Raw genomic sequence first — 24787 nt, forward strand, 5'->3', positions numbered from 1 at the left:
GTAGAGTATGTGGCTCTTGATCTCAGGGTCATGAGTTGGAGCCCCATGTTGGGTATATAGATTAAGTAAACTTTGTTAAAAAAATGTTTTTTCTTATGTGGCTAGTGTATTGAACTCAAGTCTAAATATTATTTAAGACATTAAAATTAAGTTAAATAAGTGAAGTTTAATGATAATTAAACTGCATTGGGTTGTGCAGGAAGAGTAAGGAATTCTTAGGAATTAGATAATCTTGTCCTTGTGTGTGGACTTTGCCATTTACTATTTGCAAGACTTCAAGTTATTCATCCCTGTTAATCATTACTCATCTGTAAAACGGAGTTAATGACACACTTAAATTTCATGAGGATTCACTGAGTTGATGTATGTAACCAGCAATTTAGAGTGCCTGCCACACAGTACATGGTACATGATGATGATTCTCTTACCTCCTTGGCCATACAGTCCTCAGAGGTAGACTCACAGCACTTGGAGAGGATTGTGGTGATCTCTTCAGCTAGTGGCAAAACATCCTCCAGATCAGCAGTAGGCACTTTCTGGGCTAATTTTACGAGATGGCTAAATGGTTAAAAATGGATTGTTAGGTTACCCATATTCTGTTCTCTTTTTCCCTATGACCATACAGTCTGGAGGAAAATTACCATAGTTTCAACCCTTTGTCCTTGATAGCTGCGTGGAACACATCTGCTATGCAATGCTTCCTATGTGCTAGAGCCGCTACTCAAAATTCAGTCATCCTAAATAAATCATTTTGTATTTTTAGTACTGATACACAGCTTTTCTTCTTGTCCCATCCACCTACTCGAAGCACGCCTTTAAAATGTTAGATCTACGACAGCAATAAAGCACTAAGTCCCTATTCATAAGACCAATAGCCTATTTTTGTGGCCCCTCATTGTACTTTTAAAGATGGTTTATAAATTCTCTTAGAAACTACAGATAAAAGGAATATGAAGACTTATAGCCCTAGATCACAGAATTAACAAATGCTGGTATTTTGGTATATAACCCTGAAGCATTTCATCAGGTTTACCAAGTATTTCATAAAGGATTCTGCTCTGCTACACTATTTATATATTTGCCTTTTTCACTTAATGATACAGAAAACATTCCTGATTGACAAGTATTCTTTTAAAATTTTGGCAAAAACACATAATAGTATTTGCATCTTAACTATTTGAGCATATAATTCAGTAATGTTAAGTATATTTACTGTAAGTAAATATCTGTAAATACAGCAGACCTCAGAATCTTTTCACCTTGCTAAATTGAAGCTCTGTACCCATTGAAAATTGCCTCCACGCCAATCTTGTGGCAACCACATTTTTCCTTTTGTTTCTATGATTTTTCACTGCTTTAGATACTACAAAGTGGAATCACACAGTATTTGTCCTCTTGTGACTGCTTATTTTGCTTAGCATACGACATTTAGGTTTCTTCTACCTCTTGGCAATTGTGAATACTGCAATGAACGTGGGTGTGCAAATATCTCCTTGAGATTCTACTTTGAATGCGAAAGTGGGATTGCTGGATCATACGATTCTAATTTAAAATTTTTGAGAACTCCATATTGTATTTCATAATGGCTACACCATTTTGCATTCCCATTAATAGTGCACAAGGATTTCAATTTCTCCACATTCTTGCCAACACTCATTTAGAAAGTGGCCATCCTAAAGGGTATGAGATGATCTCTTATTGTGGTTTTGGTTTGCATTTCTCTTCTGATTAGTGATATTGAAAATCTCTTCATGTGCTTGTTGGCCATTTCTATATCTCTTGGAGAACTGTTTAAATAACTTGATTAGACAGAATTGAATACTTTGTTATTGTTGAGTTAAATAGTTAAATAGTTAAACAGAAGCTTAAGTTTGTAGTTCCATTTATCTATTTTTGCTTTTGTTTTCTATTCTTGGTCATTTCCAAAAAATCCTTGTCAAATTCAGTGTTCTGAAGCTTTTCCTTTTGTCTTCTAAGAGTTTTATAGTCTTAGGCCTTATGTTTAATCCATATTGAATATTCAAATCTGTTGTAAGAGTTCAATTTAATTCCTTAGCATGTGGATATCCAATATTTTCAGCACTATTTGAGAGCATCCTTTCCCCATTGTGTAGTCCCAGCACCTTTGTTGAAAACAATTTGGCCAATTTGGATCTGTTCCATTGATCTACCTACATATATATAAATTTATACATTTATAAATTTATATATTTATACATTTATATATATGTATTTATGCCAGTACCATAGCATCCTGATCATTATTGCTATTAGTGTGTTTTGAAATTATAAAGTGTGAGGCCTCCAACTTTGTTTTTCTTTAAGATTGTTAGGCCTGTACAGAGTCCCTTGGCATTCTATATGAATTATGAATTTTAGGATGCCTTTTTTTTTTCTGCTGCTGTCAAAAATGTCACTGGGGTATCGATAGGGATTGCATTATATCTGTAGATTATTTTGAATAGTATGAGCATTTTAACCATATTCTTACATTAATGATCATGGAATATCTTTCTATTTATTTGTATCTTCAATATCTTTTACTAGTAATCTATAGTTTGTTTTAATTATATTGTAATAAGATATTTAATCCAAACTATGGCATTCTTCTATGGATATACCACAATTGATATAAGTATTCTCTATTTTAGGGAAATTTTGGAAGCTTCTAATCTATTCATATTTAAAAAGAAATGTTGCAGCAACATATCTACTAAATCTTTGTTCATGTTCAGTGCTATTTCTGTGGGATAAATTCTAGACACAAATGCAAGTATAAACTAATGATTAAGATCTAATACATATATATTATATATATAATATATACTATAGGTGGTTTTATATTATAAATCCTTATGTTCTACTTCCTAAATATATTACCTTAATGCAAAAGGAAAACTAAAGGGAAGGTCTAGAGAAAATGCCATTTAGTATTTGAGTATTTCTATTGGAAGATTCTTTTTAAAGGACTCATGAAAGTAGTTTCTATTACCATTAGAGAACCTTAGGATCTGATGCCAACACAAAATAGGCTTTTTCATTACCATTAGAGAAAAAAGTCTTGTGAATTATAGACTGTAAATACTGAAAAGATAAACCAGCAAAGTCTAGAAGTCTGGGGAGATGAGAGAAGTGTTAACCTAGAAACTGTCAGAATTAAAATATAGTGTTAACAGTAGCCACACAAAAATCAAAGTGAAGGTTATAAATAAAGTAGCTAACTAATTAGAATATATTCATTAAGCTTAAGAGATATGCATGATATATAGGACAAAGCTTCATATAATAAGAATTCAGGAAGTCTCATCCCAAGAAAAAAATAGGTCAAGGAAATAACAGGTGATGAGTAAAGAGTTTTTGTGTTTGTAATATATGCTAATATGAATACTGAAGAAACCATTTCTAGTGGTCTACCAGTTTTCCCATAAGTATATGGAAAAGGTTGATTAAAAGTAAATGTCATATTTGACAATGTATACTTGTTCTTGATTCATATTTCATGTAGAGAAAAAGAACCGGACTATATTTTGAGAATTACAGGAACATAAGACTATAGTCTATATATTCTATCACAAATATTTTCTTAGAGAATTCTAATATTCTAGATCGTGTAGACACAAACAGCTAAACATACTGTTAGTGCTTAATCTTTACCTGAGCCTTGATTTCTCCTTCCCATAAGCAGCGTATTGTGAACAGACTCTGTTTGACATAGTGGTAAGAAGTGATAAATGTTTCATCTGGAGTCTCTAGGAAATAAGTGAGAGAACCTTATTAGATGGTCAAGATCCATTGAAAGCAGTTTTCAGAAATGGCAAAAAGAAACTGCTATCTTTTATGACTATAAAACTGAATTCTGACCAAAGGAACTTACTGATATTTCTTTCCTAGAGGTGGTTATATTTTTTCCAATGAATGAAATGCAAAGGAGCCATTTTAGAAAGTTTCTCCTTCCAGAATCTGAACTACTATTACTTAAATTGAATGACATTAATAGAGGAAAAAAATAGAACATAACTACATAATAAAATGATACCTACCTCTTTCAAAAAGCATACTGTTGGGCTTGGTGAGGTACAGCAGGACCCTACCATAGAGAGATAACTCTTAGTATAACCGACTAAGAGTGGTAGAGGAGCTTGTCCATAATTAATGGAATATTCATACATAAATCTGCGGGAGGGGAAAATAGTATTGGTCAACATTTGTGGGAAGCAGAATCTACTTTTTCATTAGTTTGGTGGAAAAAGGATGTGTTACATTAGTTCAATTTCAATATCTAAGGCTCACTAAGGACTTAGAGATAGGATACTAGTCCCTTTTAATCAGTATTTTTAGTAGTTTCTTAAATTTCCAAGTGGATTGAGAGGAGGGGCCATTTGTCTCTTTATCGTTTAGTGTCTACTAAGTGCATGGCCCATGATAGTTGCTTATTAATATTGAACAAACTAAAATGAAACACCTTTACCTTTCATCATCTATCCCAGTTGACTTATTCTCCACAATTGCTATTTGTAGGCTTATTTCTTGAAATGTTTTTTAATTGTTAGGAGTATAAGCCATAAGGGTCTATATGAGACTCTAAAATCTTGGGCAAAATCCTCATTATTTACAGGGATGAGAAAGCCAACCAATTTTTATAAAATCATGACCTTAATTTCAATTCTAAGGCCAATCTGAGCCACGTTGCATTTGACTCTTGGACATGTATTTTGCCATTATCCTAAATAGAATTGTATAGCTGTGTACACTTTAAATGTTTAATTTTCAGAAAAGCATGTTTTTTTAAATTCTCATATCCCTAGAAACAGTTGCGAGCATGATGTGTTCTACCACATAAGTGAACATGTAATTTGATGATCTCCTTGGTTAACATTCATGAGGAGCCAGATGATATATTGATTCTTCTATTAGTCTTGGAAGATCACAAAAATTAATATAAATGGAAAGAAAAAAATCTATCTGAGTATGCAAGGATCCCTAGCATAAGGGGAATCATGGTAGCTGTCCAATATTTGAAAATGTCACATAGACAGGGGATCCAAGTGATTCTGCTTCAGGTGATAGAACTAAGTTTGGAAGTTTTAGAAAGTTGACTTTATCTCTGTCTGAGAAAGGCATTTATAATAATCAGCACTGACTGAAATGAGAAGTCTTAGGGAAGAGTCAAGTTCTTAATGGAAATTTCCTGGTTGCTGTAGAAGAGGCGTTTATATAGACTAGGGGGTTAGATTTGACACACTTCTGAAGATTTTATGCCCTGAAGTTTTAGTTATGAAAGCAGCTTACTGCTCAGCAAAGTCTTTGGGATCTTTCCTGAATGCCTCACAGATTTCATCATTTGATGGCTCTACGTAGGTAGGAAATTCTTGTGGCTGGTGCTTCAGGGCAGCCATACAGAGTTTCTGTTCAAGGCCCTCTTTGGTACAGCACTCAGCAGTTCCCGGGTGCACTGGGAATGGAGAGTCAGTTTCACAGGACTTAGCAGACAATGCTGAGGTCTAGAATGAGAAAAGAAAAACAAGTCAATTTCTATATGGAAGTTTCGAGGCTTGTAATTCTCCATGGAGTATGACATATTAGTCTTTAAATCTAAAAATTCTCATCGGTAACAAACTGTCCATGCCAAAAACTCTACTGGATGACTTATCAACATGACAATTTACATAGTTACAGGTAAATACAGGGTCTTATGTTAATTATTCATTAATGAAAATAGAACCTTCATTAACAAGTGGACTGTGTTTGCAGCTGTTAGAGGTGGGTTTTTTGTTTTTGTTTTTGTTTTTGTTTTTTTTTGTTTTTAGCGCAATGTTTCTATACGTAAATATTAACATATCTCTGGGGTAAGTGAGGTCATTTGAAAAACTTCGCTGGTGATTCTGCTATGATCTCCCACCTGCTTTCTGCTGCAAATACCCCAGGGAGAAGGGTCACATCCTTCTATTAAATGAGCAGACTCTTCTTGACTGTTTTAGTCTTCTGCATTTGTTTGCATTCTCTTACCTGCTGGTGCTGGAGCCTGCTTTTGCATCAGGATCAGAGCCCAGATGCCTGGGTTTTACAAGGCAGAAACTGATTCATTAATTCAAAGAGGCAGCCTGAGGATCTGTTTCCTAAAGCCCCAATATTTATTCTCCTCTGCAGTACAGATTGAGCACCACTGGTGCAACTTAATTTACTGCCTCAACACTGTGCACTGATAACGTGGGCAGACTAAGCCCATAGTAAGGGCACCACTAAACCAATTGCAGCAGCAAAATGTTCTTTTTGGAAAGAATTTGATACTTGGAATAAATGTAAAATAGAGTCCCCATGGGAAAAACTTTCTGGGGATTTACTAGGGAAAACTGCCTAGACATCCCTACACTTAATTCATGTTGGTCATCTTTTTAAAAACTTCTAAAGATCATTTCCTGTAAATGAAGGCAAGCAACATGATGAATTAATTACATAAGCCAAAAGTAAACCTCTCCTCCTCATCTCCTCCTCAGACTCTCAGAACTTAGGAATTCTTAGAAACTCCTTTTCATCCTTATCTCTTGTTGGTGAATTTTTTTCTCCCTTTCCATTTCTTTCCCTGGCAATTGTCCTTTTTTTTTTTTTTTCTTCTTTCCAAAAAAAGTTTGTAAAGAAAGTATCAACATGGTTTTAAAAATGCTTCCCACCCCTGACAAAGGCAATGCCATCTCTGTTTCATGTGATCTGTCTCTATAATCCTGGGGCTTATCTCAGGTCAAGGGGTCAGTTAACTAATGCATGAAATAAAATGTAAATAAGATAAAAACACGTTCTGTTATTGATCATGGTTGGTAGTTTATTTTACAGTGGTATAGAAGGTCTGGTTGAAATGATAGGTATTTATGGAATTGATGGTGGGGGGGAAAATGATTTAAAATTCTTAGAACATATACAAGGGCCCGATGAAGCAATTAATAGGTAAGACTAATCATTGTGTAAGATTAAAAAAAATTTTTTTTTCATGTTTGTTTACTTTTGAAAGTAAACGGAGAGAGGCAGAGCATGAGTCGGGGAGAGGAGAGCGAAGGAGAGACCCAGAATCTTAAGTAGGCTCCAGGCTCTGAGCTGTCAGCATAGAGCCCAATGTGGGGCTAGAACCCACGAAGCATCTGTGCCTCCCAGGCACCCCTGTGTAGGATATATTCAAATCAGATCTTTGGAGCATGATTTCTGCGGGCTTGAACAAAGAGAGCTTGGTCGGTAGAAGCCTCTATCAAGATGCATCTAAATGTCCTTTGCATGAAGCCTGATAACTGTGTTAGTAAACTGCTAGAAACACCTGTAGTTTTACCTTTTTCAGGTCCTGTCTACACTTCGAATCCTGTCAGTTCAGCATTTTAACTTCTGCATTTATACTTAAAGGGAGAAAACCCAGAACCTAGTGTATGTATATAAGGCAATTTTTGAAACCCAAAATAACTTGAGGCCAACACTAAACTATTCTGGGACAGTTGTACCTGTCTTAACATGATAAATGTATAAGTATGGGTAGGCTTTTAAGGTACACAGAATGCATTATTTCAAGGGGTTCATGAACTAATACATATCCCAGTCTTTTCATCCGAACCTTGTAGGACTAATGGGCAAAACTGATTCATTATACTAGAATAGGTCTGGGCTGGGGGTAATTCTCTCAAACTTGGAGTAGGTAGAGTTGATGTCTAAGATTTCCCCAAGATCAGCATAAAGGCCTATCTTGGCTTCTTTCTGTGACTCCGTAAGGACATGGGCAGGCACATGAACCTACCCTGAGGTCATAGCAGTCCGGGTCAGCCCCTTCAGCACAGCAGGCTTCTGTCAAGGAGACAACTTCATTCACAAGGTGACTGATCTGTTCAAATGTGCTACTGGGAAACTTTCTGCTGTATGAGACCATTGATCTGAGGAAAACAGTAGGTTGATATATTTAGAATTTTAAGAAACTTCACATTTGTACATATTAAAACATGAAATTTGTTCAGTCTTTAACCAGAATATTGCATACATTGATTAGTGAAAAGAACCTGAGGTTCACTTTTAAAAAATAGTTTTTGTTCTAGGCAAATGTTCCTTGTAAAATGGAAGTTGGATTTGGGGGTTTTATCCAAGAAGTCTTCTATTCTTTCCTTTCTCAAGCCTCCCCAGTAATCCTGTTCTATGCCTTGTTTTTGTTTGCCACAGCCCTTGTATATACTCTTTGCATTTTGTTTTATCTTAAACTGTGCTTGTTCTCTTAACTCTATTAATAACCTTACTGCTAACAAATTCTTAGACTCTAGTAACAATAATCCAACTGGATTCTTTGGATGTCCTCCACTGGCCTAACACCTGTGCCCACATTGGTCTTGGGTTCTCACAATGTGCAGAGAGTGGTTCAGCCCTCCCTGCTGAATTGAAGTTCTCTCACATGTGGTTTCATTCAAGGTCAAGTAACCAAGAGAGTGAGTGAATACCTCGTACTTACAAAGATGTGAAGTCATCTTTTCCTAGATTGGCAAGTTCCTTGCAAACTTTATCCTTCTCATAATCTCGGCCTAGGAACCAGAAATAGAAAAATTGGTATCTTTTCCTTTCTAATGAAACGTTATATGTATAGGTCTTCCACATGATGCATCTATGGTGAAGGTAGCATTTTCTCAATATCTATATACAATTTCATTTTGGGGTGCCTTTCTAGCTGGGTTCCTACAGATTAATTTTATGGCCTGCTATGCATTGTAATGAACAGCAGAACAAACTCCCTAATACTGAAAGCAGAGAAGTCAAATGTCAGAACTTACTGATAGGGCAGTCTCTTAAGTCACTTCTTTATAATAATGCTAAAAATGTAACTTTTAATCCTTCCCTTATTTGTCTCCATTAAACTAAGGTCTTGAAAGAAACAGGAACAAAACATAAATGGCGAGTATATGCCCATACACACTTAGTGAAGAGCTAGCCCCTCTAATGCAGGACTTTAAAGGAGATTTGTGGCTTGGTGTTGCCACCATAACTCCATTACCCACTTCAAATTCTATCAGGAAGGCTAGGAATTCAGCTTAGGGGGGAAAATGGAAATTTGGCAATTTTCTCCCCCCCAAAAAATAGCCTGTGAGGTGGGTTTGGAGAAATGGTGGAAAGCACTTCCCTTGCTTCAAGCACTGAGAGAGGCTTAAAGGAAAACACTCAGACCTTGATAGGTGACCCCTGGGGTTTGGGGTACAATGGCAGGTGTCTGATTCAGACTAGAGAATATTAGAGGGTTGGAGGGGCTAGTGAAGTGGCCTGGGGCAGCAAAGGTGAGGGCTTTGAGTGGGAAGCTGTGTTGTGGTCTGTGGACCTTATATAGATCAAGCAGGAGAGCAATCTGACCTGGAGTTGTCTTAATTTGGGGGGAGGAAGGGGTGGCCTGTCGAGAGGGCAGTGTGCTGCCAACAGTGGGACATCTCTGTGTGGAGTCCGACAACTTGAAAGTCAGAGGCCCAAGGGGAAGTTTTAAGGTGCCAGCTGGATGTCAGAGATTCCAGAAATGTTGCAAAGAGCTTTCCAACGAACCATAAAGTGTCAACTTTGAATATTTCCCATAACTAGTGGAAACACTAGCTTACAAAACTGTCCATTGAATTAATGTTCCTGCTGCTTGCTTCTCCTGCTAGCTTGTCCCTTTTCTGTTAACCTTGGAAGAGGTAAAAGCAGTTAAGTGAGCATGAGGAAGGAGAAAAGAATAAGCAGAGAAGAAACTGTACATGTCTCTTGTTGCCACCACAGGCAAAAGGACTGAAACAGTCCTGATCTGGGGGGGAGTAGTTTCAACTTCAAAAGAACTTACAAATATTTGACCATTAAACAAACCAGCCTTTCCCATGACTTTTATGAGGTAGTTGTTTTGAGGTTCAAAAGGATCAGAGGGACCTCTTTAAGGGAACAGAAAAATCAAATGAACCCACTCTCAGGTCCATTCAAGTGGCTGGGAAGAGCTCGTTCCCACAGGAGAAGAGTTCTTTACAGATTAAGACACACTTGCTCAACATCCCTACTACATAACACAATAGGATAGATGTGTGGAAGTGGTCCATGGTGTCCTTCCCTGACTCATTTATGCAAGTAAGTCTAGGAAACCTTCAACATTTAATGATACATCTTTTGGAAAGAAATGTAGGAAGTATATAAACTGCCGAGTTTCTAAGTGTGTTAAGGGTTAGCAACTTCTCCTGGACTGTAAATATTGAGAAAACCATCTCAGGTGATACAATGGCAACTTCTGTCATGCATTTACCCTCCCACATGCCCTTGCCTCTCAGTTAGGGCTTTGAAAGCACGAACATAAGGAATCCAGGGTAGAAATTGGTCTTCTATGGTTTGCTGTGGAGGTGGTGGTGCATGGATGTAGACTAGGGAAAATTTTTTTCTTTTGAAAAGTTCTCTTTAGGATTTTAGATTTAATGGCAAATACCTCCTGCAGAAGAAGCTGTTGCCCCCTATATCTTTCAGGTGGACTGTTCAAAGTATATTACTGCAGTGGGAAGAGTCAGAACTGGGGGACAGAGACATTCCTAAGCAGTACTTTGAGTTGCCCCCTTATTACAAATACCATCAAAATCAGAGTGGGAAAGAAACTACATGTTCAAATTTCACATCCTCTTGGAAACCAGGACAAGACAGTAGGATTGATAAAGTTAACAGTCAATGGAGTATAAAAAGCCACTTGCAGTGAACTTGTTACAGCTGAGAACCTTCACATTTAGTACATTTTCTGAAATGTATTGACAAGTTTGCAAGGTCAGATATTGTCACCATTTCAAAGGGCTGAAAGCTTCCATTAATCATTAATGATATTCAATGAGACTGACCACTAGGGCATGGGGGAAAGAATCTAGGGGAGAGCTGCCCTCCTATAATGAAGGATATAACATTAGGATGTCCACAGTTGTTTTATGTTGTTCCTAAGGTAGAGCTAAGAAAAACTGGTGGTAGGTTTTAGCTCAATGTGTGAGAACTTTATTATAGCCATGACTAATAACTGAAATGATGAATACCTTTTTGAGGAGGTGAGTTTTTCCTGGAAATAATCAAATGGAATTTAAATAAACATATGTATTAAATTCCTAAATTTAGTACAAGATTATATCCTCGTATCAATAAGATCACATACAAGGGATTACAAAATAATTCCTTTTAGAAATATTAAGAAATTAAATGGAATCTTCCCCTTGCCCCCCAGAACTTACCGTGTTTTTAACCACAAAAAATAACTCCAATAAGAACTTTTCTGTTTAATGCATAAGAGCTAATTTTGTTTAATGTTCCCTATAAAAATACAGAAGTCAATTTTTGTTGATATTGCTGAACACTCGATAACATGCAAAGTGAGAGCCTATATTCAAAGGGCATACCTCTGATGAACATTTAAAGAAATATTTTTTCTGGCCTTCCAGATTCAGATTTCTCACTTCATCCAAAAAAGTTTCACTCAGTGCATTATGGGAATGTGAGTACATGTGATATAAGCAGACACTACAGATTAGCCCCTGTTAAGTAGCTTTAATTAAATCAACTGGTGTTTGTACTGAAATGCATGAGAATCCACAGGTGTTAGGTACTAAGTGAAATAAAGATAAATATCATATGATTTCACTCATAGGAGGAATTTAAGAAACAAAACAGATGAGCATAAGGGAAGGAAAAATAAAAGGGAGGCAAACCATAAGAGACTCTTAAATACAGAGAACAAACTGAGGTTGCTGGAGGAGTGTTGGGTGGGGGATGGGCTAAATCGGTGATGGGCATTAAGGAGGACACTTGTTGGGATGAACACTGGGTGTTATATGCAAGTGATGGATCACTAAATTCTCGTGAAACCAATGCTACACTATATGTTAAGTAACTTGGATTTGAATAAAACTTAAAAATTAAAAAAAATTCAAAATAACGATGCAAAAAAAGGGAGGGAAATTAGATCAACTACATAAGATTTAAAATGGTTTTGGAACCATTTTTTCTAGAAATTCAACCTTGGGCTTGATAGAAGCAAGGAAGGCAGCTCAAGAGAGTGAACTGAGAAAGTTTAGAATTAAGGGTAAAAAGCTCTCAAATAACCTGTAGAGGAAGCTGTTGTACCATGTATCTTACAGATAGACTACTCAAAATATGTTTCTGATTAAAAAAAAAAAATTGTTCACTTATTTATCCAGAGAATACCTATATCTTATAAGCCTAAGCAGATGTTAATCATTATCTAATGGTTGAAAAAACAAATACTGAAGTTAATTTGCAATATGATTATTACAAATTGATTCCTTACTCCAGGGAGTGCTGCTAAATGTTTTCATACCAGTTGAACCCACTTTGATTCATGTAATTAAATACTATCTAGAATGAATGATAAATGACACAGTCTGTTCTTGAATGTTCCATGTGGTTATAAAGAAGGCAATCTGGACTTTGATACAGCCCCAGTAAATATTGGCATAATCTCAGTGACTCTGGTGAAATCACTTTGACATCAAGTGACCCCTAAGCACTAAATGTTTACAAATTAATGGAATTTTTGCTTTTGCAATAGCCTGTCCCATTTCTTTCTATATTGTGAAATATTCTGGTAAGTTGTGTTTAATTCTATCTAGACTTTTGAAAACTTGATTTATTTTTAGGAAATTGGTATTGCTTTATGTACCTCCTCTCTCTCAACAGAGCTAATAGTATTAATAAATGAAACAGATAGGTTTTGAAGACCTACTCTGTACTAGGTGGTTGGATTCAGTAGTGAATATACAATGGAGAGCAAAATACTCCTTCTGCCCTCATGGAATTTTCAATCTAGTTGAAAATAGACCATAAGGTACTACTGTCCTGGTACAAACTTTGCTAAAAAATGTATTTTGAATGCTTGAACTACTGCTACAGTATTTCTCTAAAACAAATTCCGGTCCCCTATAAAAGCCATTTATATACCAGGAGCAATGGCTGTACCCTAAATAACATTGAATTGAATAAATGCTTATGTAGGATGCTGAAACCGTATTAATGTTGCTATTTTCCTTTTTTGTTTTGGAGAATCATAGGTTTTCAGAGCTCCATGGAGCATTATATATTGTTTTAATTTTATTCCTTTGGCATTTTCATTTCCATCATGCACTGACAGACTCATTGGTGTCAGAAAATGTCCATATATTTGGGGGGGGAGGTGTGTGAGTGTGAACTTAGAAATATGATTTGTAGCATTTATTTAAACTAAGCAGACTATATATTGATTTCAGAATAGTGATTTTACTTGAGAAATTGAGCCTTGCTGGACTGGTTTAGGAAGCTTCCCTAGTTATTGGAGATAAAACTACTGATTTATTGCTAGAATCCCTGTTAATGAAGCAGTGGCGAATTAAAACTTGATTTCATTTTTTTCAGGCTCTTTTGGTTCTCATTTCTATTGTTTTTTTTTTTTTTTAATAGTAAAACACTGATCTGGTCTTTCACATTGATAATGATTATAGGCCAGTGTGCAGTTTTCTGGGTTTGAGTCCATAGAAAGAAATTCAATCCTTCTAATACTAAACCTAGAACTCTACATGACCTCTATAGATTAAACAATTTAGAGGAAATGAAATGTCCTTCTTAGGATGCCATCAGAAGAACAAATAAAGCTTCATTTTATATTTTGAAAATTAAACGGTAGGAGATACGGGGTCAGTGAGTCAGTTCTCTAGAAACGACAGTTGTGGTAGAGAGTGGCCTCATGGACTTCACTCAAATTCAACGTCCGTGGGTCTACTGTAGTGGTCTCACCAAAGTCTCAAAGGAGGGCATTCTTTCTACATCTTCTTGCACTGCCCCTTCCCTTTATAAGTTGGGTACCTTGTCATCTACAAATGCTTTTGCAGGGGTGAAGATCAGGGAGCAAGTTTCATATTCCCACTTTTGGGATACTTGAGGGCGATATGTTCTACATCTTGATGTGGAAATTTGGAATGCATTGTATAGCCTTCAGGAATAAAAAGGTGCTATGCCAAAACTCAGAAGACCCCGATACTTAAGGAACTGAAGTCTGGTGGTAGAGATAAGCATGTCATACCAGTAGTGATCATTGCCCAAGAAGAGATTGAAACAAAGCATTATGAAACTTGAGAATGGAAGGGAGAGCTTTTAGAAACCCTCAAGAAAGGAACTATTACCTGAAGTGAATCATGAATAATAGGCAGGATTTTAACAGGAGTAAATGAATTGGGAGAAGTATTTGTGTGGAGGGTACAACTTGAAGAGCTGTCTTAAGTTAGAAAATCATAAATCCTACTTGGAAAATGAATAGTCCAATAAGAGAACTGAAGTATGAGACTTAAACACAGACTTAATAGTCAAAGTTTTAATTTTAAGGTATGGGGTATCCATTGAAATCTATTCCTGTAGGGGAATTCAAGAAAGAGTAATCTTGGGCTTAAGGTAATCAATAGTATCTTTTTCATAAGGTTCTTCTACATTAATCTATGTAAAAATGCTTAACACCTCTCCTGCCTAATGTGTTAAAAACTTTTTATAGCAAAATTCAACTTTTCATAGCAAAATCCAATTATGGTATATATTATCAGATATTCTCTACTCTGGTGATATAGATATTCTGTGATTTGTTCCAGTCCTCCTTGCAGGAGATAGGTTAAGTTACTTTCTGGTAAGAGGAATATGAAAGAGAAGATAAAAATAGAAACTCTAAGAAATCAGCGAAATGAGTCAATGTGCACCCCAGTCATCTCCTGGCCAGCTTTCACTGGATCTGACAAATAAAATGGTAGCTCATCAACCGTGAGATGCCTTGCCTCACTTCTCCTTTTCTCTGGGAAGTCTCAACTTGTCACAGGGCCCAGAAACCTACTGTATGAGACTTCTATTGCTACTGTAACAAATTACCACAAATTTAGTGGTTTAATCAACACAAACTTACTGCCTTATAGTTCTGTTGGGTAGTCTGGCCAAGGTCTCCTTGGGCTAAAATCAAAGTGCCAATAGGACTATGTTCTTCCTGGAGGTTTAAGGAGATCATCTGTTTCCTTTTCTATTCCAGCTTCTAGAGGCAGTAAACATTTCTTGGGACCAGGCCATCCTCTCCATCTTCAAAGCTAGAATTTTGCATCTTTTTTCCTTAGTCACCCCTTCCTCTGACTCTTCTGCTTTTCTTCCACCATAAGCACCTTGTGATTGCATTGACCCCACCGGGTAATCCAGCATTATTTTTCTATTTGAAGGTCAGCTGATTAGCAATCTTTTTTCCATCTGCAACCTTAATTCCCTTTTGTGATGTAACCTACCTATTTACTCACAGGTTCTGGGCCTTAGGATCTAGACATTTTTAGAGGGCTCCATTCTGCCTACCATTTGCTCATTCCTATTTCAGCTTGAAGTTGTACTTACCATTAGGCGGCTTTAAACAGACTAGAATTGGGGTGGATTTGTATTAGATAGCCTGATCCCTGAAATCCTACCAGCTGGCTGTACAAGCTCAAATTGATCATTTCATTAATCTCTCAGTAGTGATCCTGACTTTTATGTAATTCATCTTTTGGACTCCAGTTACCAGATTGTCAGGTTGTGTATTGTATTCTAATATGAACCAAGTGGGGAAGAGATAAGAGGTAGGGATTTGGTCGGAAGCCATTACAATAACCATGCAAAGGGGGAACAAGGGCCTGGACAAAGACCGTATATGGAAATGTAGATATGAGAGGTAGTGTTCACAGGGTTTGAGCTTAAATACACATAGGAGGTAAAGGAGAGAGGCAAAAGGGAATACGGAGGAGGTTCCTATAGTGGAATGCTCTGTATAAGGCTGATTTACTTCAGGGCTGAAATTGGTAGAATATGGACATGATTGAATATAGATAACAAAAAAGAAAACAACAAAACTCAGGAAGTCTCTGCAGGATTGGACATCAAGCAATTCCAAGGTTATGGTACTGGGAAAACAGGGAAGTTAGAAGACAGAGCCAGTCCTATGGAGTATGAACTAGAGTTTGGATCAGTTCTGGATGACCATAGTAGGCAGAGTGAACTTGACTTAATTCCCCCTAAACAGGTGCTAATGAACTGTTTTTCTCTTTTGTCCTTAGGTTAGTGAGAGATTGTTCAGATATCTGTCCCATGAGAGGCGGCAAAACCATGATTTCAAGCATTATCTTTGTAAACCTAACTAATCTAGGTAAAATTCTGATTCTGCCACTTATTAGCTTATTTTCCTTGGATAATTTCTCTCACTTTCAAAGTGGGGATAATAGTACTGAGTTGATCAGGGTGTTGTAAAGATGAAATGTATTCAAAAGATTTTGAACATGCTGACACATTATGAATATTGGATATAGTTAGTGCATAGACTCTAATGTTTCATATTGGATACTTTATAAATCTTATTTTATAATTTTACAGAGTATACTACTTCCAGGATATCTATTATATGTCCTAGTTGACGTTTAATTTTCCTTAAATAATCAAAACTACCTAACAATCCTAACTTTCTGATTTTACGCAAAAAATCTGTTGAACACATATTACATGTCAAGTAGTCTTCTAAAACTTGGAATTAAGCAAGGAACAAAAATAAACTCCTTGATTTCCTGGAGGTTGTGTTCTACATTTTATATTTATTATAATACACAGCTGGTGATCAGATAAGGTGAGGAGTACTAAAAAGAAAAATCAAGGTTAAAGGGATAAGGAAAAATGGAATAGTCAGTGCTATTTGAGATAGGTTGGTCAGGGAAGCCTCTTATGTATATGAACTTGGAGCAGACACTTGAAAGGAGGTGAGGAGGGGAGCCATGTGGATATCAGGTGGATCAGTGTTCTAAGAGGAGGGGGGGAGCTAGCACAAGCTCCTTAGGTACAGAGCACATAGTGTGTGGGATAGTGTGGAGGTCAGTGTGACTTTAGCAGAGTGAACTGGAAGGGGGAAGGGGACAGAGCAGGGTAGTGGTGGGCAGAAAAAAACAGGTTAAGTGGCCATAGACACCTAGGGAGAAGGGTAATAGACACCTATTAAGGATTGTTCATCTCTTGGGGCACCTGAGTGGCTCAATTGGCTGAGCATCCAAATTTGGCCAAGGTCATGATCTCATGGTTAGGTTCATGAGTTCAAGCCCCTCATTGGGCTCGCTGGTGCCCTCTCAGAGACCACTTTGGATCCTCTGCCACCATCCCCCTCTGCCATCTGGTGTCCCTACCTTGCTCATGCTTTCTCTCTCAAAAATGAGTAAACATTAAAAAAAAAAAACTTCATCTCTTCCTCCTAGGTTAACCTCATGTCTGCTTAAAGCATACATACTTCTCCCTATACTAGCCATATGGTGGTAAGTGTGTACCTGGCTTTGTTACCTAACAGTGGAGTGTAACTTTGCTATTAATTTCCAGGGAAGTTAACAGTGCCTTTGTGATAAAGTTAGCTACCTCTCTGACTTCGGCTGCTCCTCCTTTTCCCTCAAAAAGAGCTAAGCCTCTTTTGTGCCTTTTCTCTGGCTGCTTTGTGAACTTGATTCAGGCCATACTTGTTCTAAGACTTTTATACCTCTGTTCCTTCACCTTGAAACACACTTCTAGATCTTTTCATGGCTGTCTCCTTTTCATCATGTAGACCTCCTATCCTGGGTCACCCCCTCAATAACCATTTATGTAGGTTTTGGAGAGAGGATACAAAGACCTATCTAAGAAAACAGAGAAGATCTCTACGTATCTTAAATTACTTCTCTGACATTCTGCGCAGCGATCCTCTTGAATCAAGCTTAGAGCAACTTATTTTTAACATGGCTGCTGATGAAGGTGGAGCTTGTGGAAAAGAGAAGTGGTGATTCAGTGGTGATTTGGGAGATTGGGATAACCCACATTGTCTAGGGCTGTTCTGACAGGCAAGCGGGAGAAGGATAACTGCAGCTCCCCCACAACTCAAAGAACTTACTTTCTTCCTTACTTTCTTCTTGCTATTTGATACCCCATCTAGTAACAGTACATATGTTGAGAATGAGATACTTCAAGCAAAAAGGAAAATGTTTGTAATAATCGATCCTGCTCTTGCCAACAGCTCCTATAAAATGCAGAGGCTTATTTCCCGTAGCATTATTTCCTTAGTAATTGTGTAGCTGTGTCAGCCTTCCTGCTGCTTTCTTGGGGAGAGGGAGAGATAGATTTTAGATTTCAGTCCTGAGGAAAGAAACTTGAGTGGAGAGGTGATTGGCATACACAGACTTCTTGCCTCTCATGGGGTAGCTAATGTGGAGGTATTTTTATGACTCCATCCGGATTTGGCATACTTGGTAAGCCCTTTTCTCCCAAGATGTACCCAAGGGCTTGTGCACTAAGTCTCCAGGGCCATTTGATAGGACAGGATTGGCCTGACTGGAGCCGCTATTCATGTTGAGCTGCAGCAGTATCCATCTTAAACCTGAGGTTTCCCAAAGAATACTTCCATGGTGTCTGGACACTTCAGGAAAGAGCCCGTGTGTTTGGGAAACTGGGTGAAGTAAGGTTTCTTTCTTGTATGACTTCTTGGAACCTTAACAAAGACATGGATTGTAAACCAACCAAGAGAGACTAATGTATGGCTTATTTCTTATATGTGTTTGGCCATAAAACTTTTCCTAACATGAGTCTTGAATGAAATATACTTTGGAAAAAGGTCTTCTAGATACATGTTGTGGATTGTTGATCAGCTCTCTAGAACTATAATCGAACTGCAACACATACCTATTGTCTACCATCCAAGCCTCCTCTCAACTCCATTTATTTTATATACATACATATATATACGTATGTGTGTGTGTGTGTGTGTGTGTGTGTGTATATATATATATATATATATATATATATATATATATAAAATATAGTAACTTTCTGCTAGAAGAGAGCCTACCTAGCTCCCTAATAAATCATTGACTTCATCATTTGGGTCATGCTCAGGACTGGTGGGTCAGGAGTACTATTTCCAAATATTGGACATTTATTACTTATAAATGTATTTTATGTCTTGGGGGTTATCATCTGACCTTTGGAATCTAAGTAATCTGAAGTTCATTGTTAAGCTTCCTTTAAGGTCTGAACTTAATTGAAGTTCTCAGGATCCATTTCATTAGAGCCTGAGGGAGTGCTGAATGTCAAAATAGAGGTTGCAGAATACTGTTTTCCAGGGGACGTTTGTGATCCTTTGGGAAGCCAATATGCACTTACAGAGTCAGCAGTCCAAAATGATGACCCCTGCCCTATGCTGGGCATCCACATACAATCCCAGGACCTAGCCATTACTAGATCTTCTGTGTTTTGAAGATCTTGATGTGAACGTATTTCAGTAGGATTTCTCAGGTTCGTATATGCCCCAGGGAAACCATAGGCAAAGGAGTAAGCTTTCAGGGTTTCCTGGGACGTGGCCTATTTAGAGCTCTTGTAAAGGACACAATTTATACCCCATGAGATCTCAGACTTTGTAGTCGAGCATAGGATCTGTAGCTTACTTAAAAATCTATAAATGAGGTGTGCCTGGGTGGCTCAGTTGGTTAAGCATCCAACTTCAGCTCAGGTCATGATCCCATGGCTTGTGGGTTCAAGTCCCACGTGGGGCTCTATGCTGACAGCTCAGATCCTGGAGCCTGTTTCAGATTCTGTGTTTCCCTCTCTCTCTTTGCTCCTATCCCACTCTCAAAAATAAACATCAAAAAAAAAAATATATATATATATAGAACTTAAAATGTAAAATAACTTGGATAAAAGATCAAGGAAAAGTGAATGTACAGAGAAGAGGAATAAAGTTATTCATGTCACAGTAACTGGTAATTTTTGGGTTATACATCTTGTTCTATTGGTTAGATATGTTGTTAATATGAATACTACCACATGACTTGAGTGAGGCTGCTCACAGATAGCACTAAATGTAAGTTTCACTTCTCCAAGATGAATGCAGATTTCCTTAGAAGCACTAAAGCATCAACCAGAGAAGGAAATTGGAAAGGATTATGAATTTGAAGCTTGGGAACTTTTCATGAAGTCGCATGCTTCTATTTCAGCTTCTATCATTTAAAAACATTTTTAAACGTTGCTCAAAGACGAGATGCCATTTGGAGAATATTTAAAAAAATTTTTAACGTTTATTTTGAGAGTGAGCCAGCAATTGGGGGAGGGGCAGAGAGAGAGAGTGGGAGAGAGGGAGAATCTCTGTGCAGAGCCCAATGCAGGCCTGGATCTCACAAATCATGAATCATGACCCTTGCCTATACCAAGAGTCAGACGTTTAACTGACTGAGCCATCTAGGTGCCCCTCCCATTTAAAGAATATTAATGAAAAATCTAAAACATGGTTATCAAGATAATTAAGCTATATTCTTTCATGTGGATGTTTTAGAAACTATAATGCACTTTCAAATATTAAACATACACAGAATTCCTTAAAGAGGATCTAGGATCTTTGCTGACTTCACGCATCATTGATAGAATGTATTATGCTCTCAAAGACCATCAATCTTTGAAGTCTAGGGGGAAAAGTGCTCATTGATTGACCACAGCTTCCATTTGCATTATCTTCTAACAACTGAATTTCTAATTTCAAGCGATTCTCTCCAAATCTTGGCTCTCAAAAAAATCAAAGAAGGACAATAATCTTCTCAATTTTCTTTTCTGAGATTCTTGATTTCTTGTCTATTCCAATTAAATGCTATATGCCACATTTGAGCTCACATTAGTGCCTTTTTGATTCTATCCTTTCTCAACATGTTTACCAACTCTGTTCTTATATACCAACTCTCTGTTCTCTAATTTTTGTATAACTTTTCAAAAGGGTAATGGAAAATCAGACTACTAAGAGTTTTTATAAATGATCACACCAATGGAAGTCTTACCTCTTTCTAGAGCATGCACAAATGCTACAGCAAGCAGAAGAACCAGGATTCTCTTCATTTTTCTGCTGGTGAGTTCTGCAGCACCCCGTCTCCTGTATGTCACCCAGTAAAAGTGACAGCCCAAAGTAACCAATTCCCTTTTACTAAGATTCCTGACTATGAACCAATCAATTATTAATCTCTACACAGAAGCAAGGGCAGTCATCCTTGGACCATAAGAGATAAAATAATATCAATCAAGACAAATAGACACCCTGGGGGAAAATGTAGAAGATTTTAATCATTAACTTTGTCAAACTGCAAGAGTCAGGGTATATATAGAATTTTTCCCCCCACTGCTGCTTTTTACTAAAATGTACTTAATGTATTAATGGGCACATTTCCCACCTGCCCTGTGAGTTAAGCATCTTGGGACTGTCTCTACCCTTCTCATGTATAAATGGAAACTTGGAGGTTTCTCTCTATTGGTCTGCCTTTCTTTAAATGTACAACAAGTAAGGATTATCTTTAAAATATCACAGACTAGTTGTTTTTAAGTCCTAAGGGGGCAGGGAGAGAATGAGAAGCCAACTTATCACCCATTCCATAATTTTAATGTTTTAAAATTTTATTGAATACAGTGGGATAGTACTTCATGTCCTATATTACACTTTTTAAAGCACTGACCTACATATTAAAAATAACTCTTGAAGGGCAAATAACTAGGGGTGATGGAGGTGGTGGTGGTAAATGCCCCAAATCCCAAAAGTTAGTGGCAAATGTTGGACTCCCTGGAGCTCATTTAAAGTTCTTTCTACAAACACTCTACAATTAATATGTTTGGGAATAGTATAACTTGAGAGTTCATAGTGGCCTTGTAGAATGCAGAAGAGGGAACCAAGCCCCAGATAGGTTTTGTAAATTACCCAGAAAGGCATAGTTATCATTCATCCCATCGTTGGAATCAGGTCAGTCCCTGGGTCTTGGAGTAGCCCTCTTTTCAGGAAACTGAGTCAGGTAAGGGTTGGGTACATAAGCTATGAAATCAAATCCTCCCTCAGCTCCTATTGACCCTATAGCCTTGGGAAGTTTTGTTTAAGCCTGATTTTTTTCTCCTATACAAAGTAGTGATAACTCTTAGTACCTTTGTCACAAGATTGTTGTGAGCTTAATGAAGATAATCCATGTACAGAGTTTACCATGACATCAAACCCATAATAACATTAATGTTCTCTATTACTGTTGTTTACATTAGCTATTACTCTTATTTTAGCTGTTGTCCAATTTCTTTGCTGGCAGAGCTCTCCAAACTGAGAAGATCACTGGAACTCAGCAGAATATTTTAAAGCCAACACTGTATCTTGGCTTTAGGACCATCACAGACAAGTAATTTAGAATTTCAGTAATGATTTAGTAGCAAAGGATTAATTACATGGGCAGATTCCTTCCAAATCTTGGTAAACTGCACTAAACAGTTACATTTTTAGTCTGATCCACCATCTATATTGAAAATAGTAGGGTTTTAGGTTCAGAAAATGGAGTCCTGTTAGTTGGAAAAAGATCTCTGCTTTGATCTTGTTTAGTTACTGCTGTAAGGCCAATGGACATCTATGTGGTAAAGGAGATTAAAAGATACTACAAACCTTGCTAGAGACCATATGGGAAGATAGTCTTGCACTTCAAGAACCGACTCTATAGTGTTGAAAGATGAATTTTCTGCCGCCTCAAAATCTTCTAAACTTTTCCTTTGGCTAAACTACTGGTTTATTTTGTAAGTTAATTAAAAAATGTTTTAGTCTTACTGTGAATTATTTGGAAATCCACTCTAAATTAGGGCCAAAGAGTTTAAAAATAACTGAGAAGCCCAGACTTGAGAATAACTGATAAGTTCCATTAAGATAACACAACATACGTTCTTAGTTTACTTAACAGTATTTCAGTCCTCTTTTGATTCATTCAAAGATAGACTATATTGTTTCCTATTAAATTTGCCACAGAGTTTAAGATCAGCCTGTTCTTTCACTTAAAAAATAACTTTATCTCTGCTTTTGCAATAACCTCTATCACTTCTGTTTAATGACAAACTACATGTAACAAGAATTGCAACATCTCATTTAGGAGTCCTCTTGAGTAATCTCTACACAAGCTGCCAAAAGCATTCTCTTGGTTGAGTTTCTTTTTCTAACTGAAAATTAGCTCTCACCTGCTAATAGCTAAATATATGAGCCTTTGCTCAGTATTATTTGTGTATCACTCTTTAATCTTTCAAGTGTTCATTGCTTATAACTATTCTAAAACTGGGAAGAAATAATCATAATTGGCTTAAATGAGAAGTCTCATGTCGCAATGACTACTAGTAAGTCAGATGGGGACAAAAGGTGAAAACAGCCAACTGAAATCTGCTACTGTATTATAGTAGCAGTTATGGCCACTTAAATTTATTATTGAAATATATTTTTAAACAGATTTATTAAATATTTAAGTAGAATTTTACAGTAGTTGTCTTGCCTATAAAGAATTGGTTGGGACACTTGACTGGCTCAGCTGGTAGAGCATGTGACTTTTGATTTCAGGGTCATAAGTTTGAACCCTACATTGGGTATAGAAACTACTTAAAATCTTAAACACTACTTCTTTTTTTATCTTGTCACTGGATTTGGAAGGAATGTAGGTTTTTCACACAAAAAAAATAGTTCTAGGCAAAATTGTGAAACAAAGCCCATCTTTGCTTCTTTACCTATTATGCTCTTTTACTAACTCTTAGACCATATACTCTTTACCAGAGCAGTATCTTGAACATTTTTATGATCCTACAGGCTGTTTAGAAATTGTCCCATTATAGTATGATAGTACAAATGACCTTCTTCAGAATGATTTCATTTCCCAGAGTGTTCTTTTCATTTAGATTCTCTTTAATAGTATAAAGTGCATTATCAGTATCTTGCCCTGATGAATGACCTGATGAGATGGATGTTAGTAGCATAAAGTATGTAATTATCCTTAAAGTTGATGTGCAGAGTAGGAATTGAACACAACCTAGATTGCAGGGTATTTTTTTTTTATTAAGCTCTTTAATTTCAGTATAAATACAGTATTATAGTAGTTTCAGGTGTTCAATATAGTGATCCAACAATTCAATATATCACCCAGTGCCCATCACCAGAAGTGTACTCCTTAATCTTCATCACCTATTTTACCCATCCCTCCACCCACCTCCCTTCTGGTAACCATCAATTTGTTCCCTGTAGTTAAGAGTCTGTTTCTTGGCTTGTCTCTTTTTTCCCCCTTTGTTCATTTGTTTTTCAACTTCCACGTATGAGTGAAATCATATGGTATTTGTATTTCTCTAACTTATTTTGCTTATCATGATATTCTCTACCTCCACCCATATTGTAGGAAATGGCATGATTTCATTTTTTTTTTTCCATGTCTGAGTAATATCCTTTTGTGTACATGTACTACATCTTCTTTATCCGTTTATCTATTGATGGATATCTGGGCTGCTTCCATAATTTATCTGTTGTAAATAATGCTGCTATAAACATAGGAATAGATGTATTCCTTTGAATTCGTGTTTTGGCATTTTGGGGGACAAATATCTAGTAGCACGATTACTGGATTATAGGGTAGTTCTGTTTTTAACTTTTTGAGGAACCTCCGTACTGTTCTCCAGAGTGGTTATACAAGTTTGCATTCCTATCAACAGTGCAAGAGGGTTCCCCTTTGTCTACATCCTTGCCAAAACCTTGTGGCTTCTTGTATTTTTTACTTTAGCCATTCCGACAGGTGTGAGGTGACATCTCATGGTACTTTTGATTTGCCTTTCCCTGATGACGAGTGATGTTGAGCATCTTTCCATACATCTATTGGCCATCTGTATGTTGTCTTTGGAGAAATGTCTGTTCATGTCTTCTGCTTATTTTTTAATTGAGTTTTGTAGGTTTTTTGTATACTAACCCTTTTTCAGATAGGTCATTTGCAAA

General features: G+C 36.9%; 1 protein-coding gene across 1 annotated transcript in view; it reads right to left on the reverse strand.

Annotated features, from left to right (window-relative positions):
• GC (GC vitamin D binding protein) overlaps positions 1-24582 on the reverse strand; it is a 34667-nt gene extending 10085 nt beyond the window's left edge. The window contains exons 1-8 of the mRNA XM_049630032.1: positions 24574-24582; positions 20826-21006; positions 8465-8534; positions 7769-7901; positions 5290-5501; positions 4041-4173; positions 3655-3749; positions 429-558 (exon numbers count right to left, since the gene is read on the reverse strand). Of these exons, the coding sequence (XP_049485989.1) occupies positions 429-558; positions 3655-3749; positions 4041-4173; positions 5290-5501; positions 7769-7901; positions 8465-8534; positions 20826-21006; positions 24574-24582 (963 nt within the window). The remainder of the gene's footprint in view (positions 1-428; positions 559-3654; positions 3750-4040; positions 4174-5289; positions 5502-7768; positions 7902-8464; positions 8535-20825; positions 21007-24573) is intronic.
• Positions 24583-24787: the final 205 nt, after the last annotated feature.

This window comes from Panthera uncia, chromosome B1, assembly GCF_023721935.1.
Source record: "Panthera uncia isolate 11264 chromosome B1, Puncia_PCG_1.0, whole genome shotgun sequence".
Lineage (NCBI taxonomy): Eukaryota > Metazoa > Chordata > Mammalia > Carnivora > Felidae > Panthera > Panthera uncia.